The sequence below is a fragment of the Papaver somniferum genome, chromosome 8, assembly GCF_003573695.1.
Source record: "Papaver somniferum cultivar HN1 chromosome 8, ASM357369v1, whole genome shotgun sequence".
In the NCBI taxonomy this organism is placed as follows: domain Eukaryota; kingdom Viridiplantae; phylum Streptophyta; class Magnoliopsida; order Ranunculales; family Papaveraceae; genus Papaver; species Papaver somniferum.
Window position 1 is genome coordinate 34,478,294 of NC_039365.1, and position 9,464 is coordinate 34,487,757.

The 9,464-nt window shown below is 34.4% G+C and overlaps 1 protein-coding gene across 1 annotated transcript; it reads left to right on the plus strand.

The window, feature by feature from the left end:
- The first annotated feature begins 2,005 nt into the window (after nucleotides 1–2,005).
- On the plus strand, nucleotides 2,006–6,117 carry LOC113305321 (primary amine oxidase-like). Its single transcript, XM_026554381.1, has 4 exons — nucleotides 2,006–3,403; nucleotides 4,767–4,880; nucleotides 4,983–5,432; nucleotides 5,513–6,117. Exons 1-4 carry the CDS (start codon nucleotides 2,081–2,083, stop codon nucleotides 5,825–5,827), a joined length of 2,202 nt encoding a protein of 733 aa, XP_026410166.1. The 5' UTR covers nucleotides 2,006–2,080; the 3' UTR covers nucleotides 5,828–6,117.
- The last annotated feature ends 3,347 nt before the right edge of the window (nucleotides 6,118–9,464 follow it).

The window sequence follows — 9,464 nt, forward strand, 5'->3', positions numbered from 1 at the left end:
GTTTTGTGATGAAATCACAAAAACATCATATTCATTCCCTAATCCATTCAACACAAACATCATTAGATCTTCATCACTGACTTTCTCACCAATAACAACTAAAGAATCAGCTATGATCTTGATCTTTTGCAGATACTGAACAATAGTCATATTTCCTTTCTTTACATTATTCAGTTGAGATCTTAACATACTCTTTCTAGCAGTGAATTGTGTTTTAAAACTTTGTTCAAGAAAATCCCAAATATCTTTAGCAGTAGACAATCCAAGAACATCACCAGTTACTATTGGTGTGAATGTTGCTTTTAAACAGGTAAACACAAATCTATCCAATCTTCTCCAAGAAACCCACTCAGGATTAACTTTTTCTACACCATCAACTACATCTTTCTGTGGTGGTTCTACAACATCACCACTAACATATCCATACAAATCACAGGAGAATAAAACCCTCTCAAATTGATCTCACCAGAGTAGAAAATTGGACGAGTCAAGCTTCATTGAAACAAAGTTTGAAATATTTGTAAAAGGTAGAGTACAAGAATTACCAGCGGAAGCTTGTAGGTAAATTTTGACTTGATTGAAGAATTTGCAGATCTAAAATCAAGAGATTGTTTGTATTGTTGTTGTTGACGTTACTGCTACTGTTGTTGATGTTGTTGGTTTTATTAATTTTGTGAGTAGATCTTCGAGTTGTTACCATATAATCTTGGAAGAACCCTAAATTTGTTTTGAGGGAAAAATTATTATTCTGATATTGCCCTGAATTGATGTAGTACCCAAAAAATTATTGAGAAATTTATTAAGGTTTGAATGAGGATCGAAAAACTAGTTTGATACCATGAAAATTCTTATGGTCTCATGATGATCAAGATTAATGAAAGTAATGAAAGATGAACACAAGAAGAAAGAAGAATATTATTTGCAGAGAAATTCAATGTGTGAAACATACAGGAAACAAACATATTTATTACTAGACTTTAAGTTGTTTGAAACAGAACAACTGACTCAAGTCAAGTCAAATTTGTTTGACTTGACTATCCTATTACATTTCAATGAATTTTCTCATTGACCGATCAAAAACCATTAAAGAGAAAATTAAAGAAATAAATAAATAGATTCTAAGGTTTCTGGTTAGCATTGCCGGAATTAAGATTTTATATGTCCCGCGTATAGTTTCTTATTTTTCTTTTTTTCTTTTTCTTTACCTGCATGCAAATTCTATAACTTTCTAGTTCGCAGCTGTTCACGATCTTGAATAGTATTTATTTTGGAAAATGGGTCATTTGTCCAAATATTTTTAAAACATGGTTCAAATGGACGAGTAAAAATTATTATGAGTGAAATGGACACCAAAAAAATGGCAAGGATGAAACTGGATTCATCCTGACTTAAACTTATGAAATGGCAAGGATGAAACTGAATGCATCCTGATGTAAATTAAAAATAAGAAAAAATATTTAAAAATGGGTAGGATGAAACTATTTACATCCTGGCTATTTTTACATTTTTGTCCATTTAAACAGTATCAAAATCTAATTGTCCTTTTCACCCAGAAATTGTTGATTTTGGTCTTTTTAACCAATTTTGTGTATTTATTTTTATTACTCTCAATAGAGAGAAAAATTACTAATCCTATATTATCTCTGATATGAGAATTGATTGTAGTGAAAGCAAGAGGTGTGGTACAAGAACTAGGACTTTGAGTGGGTAACTTCTAAATGTCGGGGAGTTAGTTCCACAAGTTCATTAGAGACCAGGATAGTCAACCCTTGACCGCCCCTGCCATAGCCTTCCATATCTGTACAATGGTTTTTTTTTTCCTTCACTTCCATGTGTATACAAGTATTGTTTCTCAGCGAGCGGCCGAAATTATTTGTATTACAGCAGGCTCACTGTCAAAAGAATTTAAGACCTTTTACATCCTCTCATAAAGTGATATCCGAACCTAACTTCAACCGTAAAGATTCCTTCCCATAGTTTTGGTTTCTATATAAACCGTTGGAACTTAGTGGCTCTTCTTCATAATTCACCTTACCAATCTCTCTTCTCTTTGTCTTTTAAGCTTCCATTAGAGCATCAAATGGAAGCTAATACGTGTCTACACTGTTTCTTTCTTCTCTTTTCATCACTTCTTCTTATAGTCTTAGTACGTTCATGGTTTCCCACAGATTCATTATTTCTTGACTGTTCTGAATACTCTTCTTGGTGTACCACTTCAAAGAACAGAATTTACTCAAAATCTAATAATGTTTTGTTGCAAAACGAAAATTTACGTAAACCCATTGATCATTATACTGAAACTCCAAAACATCCATTAGATCCACTTACTTTGCAGGAAATCAACAAAGTTAATACCATTCTTTCACTTCACCCACCATTTTCAACAAATTATCCTTCTATTCACACTTTGTCACTACACGAAGCCGAAAAGTCTACTGTTTTGAAATGGAAAAAAGGGCATTCCCTTCCTCCTAGACAAGCTATAGTAATTGCATTTTTGGATTCTCATTCTCATGTTCTTGTGGTAGACTTGGAAGTTTCTCAGGTCATTAGTCATAAAATCGATCCGACGTCCGGATACCCAATGCTTCTTGCTGAAGATACAAAATTAGCGACAACTATAACCCAAGAAAAAGAAGAATTCAAGCGAATTATCGTTTCCAGAGGTGTAAGACTGTCCGATATAGCTTGTATTGCACTGGCCACCGGTTGGTACGGGCCAAATGAAGAAGGTAAACGAGTCGCAAAGGTCCAATGTTTTTCACAGCAAGGTACCACGAATTACTACATGAGACCCATTGAGGGTTTAACAGTCACGGTAGATCTCGAAAAGGAAAAAATCCTGAAAATTGCTAACACTCGAAATGATATTCCGATTCCGGAAGCAACTGACACGGATTATCAGTACTCCAGGCAGAAAAAGAATAAGCAACCATTAAACATGAAACCAATCAACCCTATATCTATGGAACAGCCTCTCGGTCCAAGTTTCACCATTGATGGACATACAGTGAACTGGGCTAACTGGGAGTTCCATTTAAAACCGGACGCTCGAGCCGGAGTTATAATTTCACAAGCTAAGGTTCGAGATCCAGATACTGGCATGTTAAGGAGTGTGATGTACAAAGGTTTCCCGTCAGAGCTTTTTGTACCGTACATGGATCCTAGTGAAGGTTGGTATTTTAAGACGTATATGGATGCTGGGGAATATGGTATGGGTCTCACTGCTATGTCGTTAGTGCCACTTAACGATTGTCCTCATAACGCACGTTACATGGATGGTATTTTCGCTGCTGCTGATGGGAAGCCGTTTATAAGATCGAATATGGCTTGTATTTTCGAACGGTACGCTGGTGAAGTCGGATGGCGTCACTCGGAAAGTCCAGATTTTGGAAGAGCAGAGGTATTTATACAATTAACATCTTAATTAACAATTCTTTTCTTCTTACCGTCGTATATCAAGTACTTTTACGCATGAAACCAACCTATTATTGTGAAACTAAAAAGATATATTATTAACGTCACCGATTAAATTTTTTTTTGTTCTTACGTTCTTGCTAAAACCATATTTGAGAAAAGTTGTATATGAATATTGAGCAAAAGATTACGTGAAATTGTGAGCAAAATCTTTGACGCACCATCAAGTGGGCTTCTAATGCATGCGCGCCTCTTGTTTTACTCTACCGGCCTATTAATTAACTTGCCTACTTAATTATTGCAACCTAACTTGTTATATATGAACACAATAATACAGATTTTGAAATCTCTAAGTCTGTTTTTTTCATGAAAATTTCAGACATTTGCTTGCCTTTTCAAAATAAAGTCTGACCCCGATTCAGATACTGAGTCAGTCCAGTTTATAAAACCTCGTACTATATAGTATAAAGCTAGTTCAAAAGATTCTTCTTCCCTTACAGTTGGGAACAAAAACCTCAATCAAACAACCGACGTTTTTAAGGAACAAGGAGTTGTCTTATCTTGTAAAGTTGAGAAAGCAGAATAAAAAAATCGGATATAGAAAAGAATTAATGAACGTAAGCTGAGTGGAAATTATGTTCAAAAATATATTGGCACCATAAAACCCACGGTGAAATCCATTTTTCTATGTGATAGACAAAAATTTTCCAGAAAAAAAAATGTGAATTTGACTGTGAGTATGTCTGTGAGCTGATTAAATCATGATATAACCACATGAAAAACAAGTATTTCACTATCATATGACTACTACTAACATCACCATCCAAAATTCTTTTTCCTCTTACTAAAATCATACTAGTACTATATTTGAGAAAACAAGCTTCATTTATATGGTTGGTTCAAGTGATGAGCAAATAATTTACGTGAAGTCGTGAACAAGATCTTTGGCGCATGTGCAATTTTTTTTTTTCCTGAAATTTCAAATTATTATATGATAATCAAATTTAATTTAATTTAATATATTATTTTTTTTGAAAAATAATATTTGAATTTAAAACTAGTTTTGTTTTTCTGAAAATTTCAATCACTGTCTTTTCAAAATTTAGTATGACCGATCAATGATCAGTTCCAGTACATAAAACCTCGTTTAAAGGTAAAGATTGTTCCTTAAACGAGTAGTTCGGACTTGTATAACGAATAATCAAATCAATCAAACGAGTGGCCTAATAGATTTATTACAAGGACCGTTCATAACCAACCAGGCTTGATGGATACCTCTTTAGTAAAACAGTAATTTTAATAAGGTGCTAGTTTCTGATATTACTTCCTTTTCAAATTTTGTCCACCAGATAAGAGAAGCAAGGCCAAAAGTAACTCTAGTAGTACGAACTGCATCTACAGTTGGTAATTACGATTACATCATAGACTGGGAATTCCAAGAAGATGGATTAATTCGAGTCCAGGTATAATCCATTTGAGATCTCCGAAAAAAAATTGATATAGAAACTATTCCTCTCCTTTACTGTTAAATTGTGCCAAATTATTGATGCATCTTTGAACTACAGGTTGGTCTAAGTGGAATGCTAATGGTGAAAGGAACTCATTACAATAATGCCGATCAAATACCGGAAGAAGAGAATAGTTCAGGTCCATTGGTATCGAAAAATTTGATCGGTGTCGTGCACGATCATTTCGTAACGTTTCATCTGGACATGGATATTGACGAGCCAGATAATTCGTTTGTAAAAGTGCATTTGGTAAAGCAAGAGACCGTACCAGGTGAATCGCCTAGGAAAAGTCTCTTGAGAACTAAAAAGCATGTTATAAAATCAGAAAAAGATGCACAAATCAAGTTCAAACTCTATGATCCGTCAGAGTTTCATGTCGTTAACCCATCTCAGAAATCTAAGATCGGGAACCCATCTGGTTACAAGGTTGTACCAGCCGGTACCGCAGCTAGTTTGCTAGATCATAACGATCCTCCCCAACACCGAAGTGCTTTCACTGACAATCAGGTAGATCATCCTCGCAAAAATATCATGAATTTATATTTGCCGTAGTTGAAACCAATTGCTGACCCTCTTGATTTTGTTAGATTTGGGTAACTCCATACAATCGAAGCGAGCAGTGGGCTGGAGGACTGCTAGTATACCAAGGTAAAGGGGAAGACACACTCGCTGTTTGGTCTGACATGGATCGTTCTATTGAGAACAAAGACATTGTAGTTTGGTACACTTTGGGGTTCCACCATGTACCTTGCCAAGAGGATTTCCCAATAATGCCTACCGTATCATCAAGCTTCGCTTTGAAACCTGCAAATTTCTTCAACAGCAATCCAATCCTTCATGTTGCACCTATAGTCCCGAAAGATCTCCCTTCTTGTTCTGCTAGATCTGCATCAGCCTTATGATATGGCAAATGTTCACTTTAGTCATCCATCTATACATACCTGCTGCGCGTATTTTTCTATAGAAGCTTGTCTAGTTTGATTTCCATTCTTTGAAATTTTGTACATTAATTAGGTTTAGTTGTGGGAGTATTATTAGTCCCCCATACGTGCATAAATTTCGTAATTACCCATTTGTGGCAGATAGTTATGCGCTATCACACATCTCATGGGATGTAAACTTTATTCGTTTCAAAAATACAGTACAAACTGTATTTATCAATCTATATTTATTATAAAAAAATGTACAAAAATATGATAGATACTTGATTTAAGTGGAGTGGAGTATTAAAGTTTGCAGGTACGAGGAGAGTTCGGTAGATTTAAGTGCACCAAGTTTGCAAGTTGTTCTTGTACTAAAAATTGACACATTCAGACATGATCTATCATCTAGTTAGATTTTCATCTGAATTTTTAAGGCAATCTTTCAGCTTCAGACGGTGATGGGTCATGGGGGGGAGAGTAGTTGAGAAAATAAAGTTAATATACCCCCCAAAGAGCCTACGGTTGATAATATGTTTCCAAAAAAGTGGGAGACAACTCAGACAAGTACAAAGGTAGCTGAAAGATTTCAAGGGTAAGATCCCATACCATGATCCATGAATTCATTAGTTGGTCCCACTAGTCTACTACTAGATTCCGGTAGATCTAAATGATAGAGTCATTTCTCCCTGACAGAATAAGTACTAGTGTGGTGTGTACAGTGTTACTACCTCTGTGATTCCTTTGGAAAAGATTTTGAACGAGTTCAAAACTGAATTCGCGGAGTCAAAACCATTGGATGTTACAGATGAGTACTTGACCGCAGTTAGATAACTGAATTTCTTAAAATAAGTCGCATCGTTAGATAGCTTTTCATTACTCTAATACCAAAATTTCCCGCACTTTTTAGTTTAGGCACCAAAAGGGGATCTTTATATATCTCATATTCTTTTCGAAAACCTTGGATCTTGTGCAGATGTTAAATCATAAAAACAAGTTTCTATGAGGTTGGAAAAGTTCGCAGCCGGAAAACTTGTGTCTGCATAAGTTAAATCATGAAACAAGTTTTCCAAGGCATCTTGCAGACCTAGTACTACAGGTAATTTTCTCCAATCACATTCTATTAGTTAGTGGTTGTGTAGGAATGCATAAGGTTGTATTGAACCACTGAGTTTAATGGACGTATCTTGGTACAGAGCTTTTTAGCGTACGGAAAATGGGTTATTTGTCTAAATATTTTTAAAACATGACTCAAATGGACGAGTAAAAATTAATATGGATGAAATGGACAAAAAAAAAAGAACAAAACTGGATTTATCCTGGCTTAAACTTAAAAAGGAGGGAGGATGAAACTGGATGCATCCTAATATAAATTAAAAATAAGAAAAAGCATTTGAAAATTGGTAGGATGAGACTGTTTACATCCTGGCTATTTTTACATTTTCGTCCATTTAAACAGTATCAAAATTTACATGTCCGTTTCACCCAGAAATTGTTGATTTTGGTCTTTTTAACCAATTTTGTGTTTAGCATTTTTGTGGCAACAACGTATCCTGGATAATTTTTCCGTGCGAAATCCAAGTTTTAGTTCAACACCTCACTTGATTAATTAGTAACACTTGCTGATTAAAGTGATTTTATTAATAAGACGTTTTTAGTATGACTAAGTTGGATCTCTTCATGTACTAACAAAAATAACAAAAACTTCCTCTTTGCAGGTGAAAGTTTGCTTGTAATGGATACATATATTTCTACTTTCACCTAGGCAATTAGTTGGAGAAATGGGAATTCAAGTACACTTGATACTACTAGTGTGGTACCAACTTCTAGTGATAATATCAGTAACAGTAAGATGAGTTTCCTATTGATCATCTGTATCACCCTTGTTACGCTAGCTTTCCGTGTATTTCTCACCTGCAGCAGTTCATCTGACTTCACACGTTGCAATGAAACTGATCGCTTAGCTTTACGGAAGTTCAAAAAAAGCTTGAATATTATACTATTCCACATGGAAAATTACACTCGAGCAATCTTTTCGATCATTGTAATCGGATAGGTATCATATGTAATCATGAGCAATCCATCCAAGAAGGGATTGCGAGGGGATTTCGTCTCGGTTCATACCGAAATATAATTTCATAGGCTTTGGTTTCAGGTATATATATGGACGTCACAAACAAAAAGTTCTATGAGTGCGTGATAAGAATTATGATAGCATATAAATTCTGGGTTTTCTAAAAGAATATGAGTAATGAAAGATATCCCTCCTAGCGCCAAAACTAAGATTCCACGAAATTCTGGTATTAGATATATGGAATTTTTTTTAAAGATACGGCATATTTTTAGAAATCCAGTAATCTAACTGTGGTCAAGTACTCAGTTTGATCATGTCACATCTATAACATCCAATGGTTTTGACTCTGCGAATTCAAAACTTTTTCCCTATAATACGCTCGTCTTTTGCAAGGGGAAATTATTGTTTGGTCTTATTTCAAGTGGTCTCAAATTAATTTGGTCCAGCAATAAAAGGGGAATTCTGTTTGGTCCTTAATTATTCAAAAATATTAAAATATCTAAAATACCATTTCTTTCTCTTATTTTCTTTCTTTTCACACGTGATACATAATTTTTTTTTTTGATAGAAAAGTTCATATATAAAAAACTAGCAAATGTAGTACAAGAGGTTTACAAAATCATCTTTATCAAAAGTATTAGAATCAATGCTAGATCTATGAACTTTTTGATTGAGGTTCTCCGACATGTGATGTAGTCTTTTAATCCTTGCTTCTTTAGCTACGTAGTCCACGGCGTTGTTATTTTTCCTCTTTATATATCTCACTTTTGCTTGAGGTAGTTCTCCCAATAAGCTCCTAATTTCCTGCAAGGTATTTTCTGCCGCCCAAGAAAATTCAGAATTGAGCCTGTTTATATTATCTGCCAAAACTTTGCAGTCTGAAACGATGGATACGCTTGAAAGGATATTTTCCTTAAGCCACATAAGAGTCTTTAGCAAGACCTTAGCTTCTGCATGGATTGCTGACGTTGGCCATTCCGAACCCGCCGAAAGATGCATGAAAGCTTCCTCAATTCTCTCTCTTCTTAATTAAAAAAATAATTAAAAAATGATATAGATGTTTTTTTCTTTATCTCTTCTTTATTTTTTTTACTCAATTCTCTCTCTTCTTAGTTAAAACAAAAATTAAAAAAATAAATATCTCTCAAAATATAAGTCGAAAATTAATAAATTTTGTGTATTCGGAAAGATCTCGACGAGATCTACACAACGAGTACACATTATATTTTTTTCGGATTTTTTCGGTATAATAGTAGTTCATATCCGATAATGAACACTATTTTAAAACATGATAGTTCATTATAGTTCTAGCAGTTCATTTCGTAGAATGAACTCGTGTATGTAAGCATTTTATTTTATATAATGAACTCGTAATAGTAGTTCATTTTGAAGAATGAAATCGCAATGGTAGTTCATTATTATAGTTCATATTATTGAATGAACTCGTAATAGATGTTCTTATTGTCGAATGAACTCATATTTCATATTGTAGGATTGATAATCCATGTTGTAAAATGAACTTGTAATGATAATTAAGTATGGTAG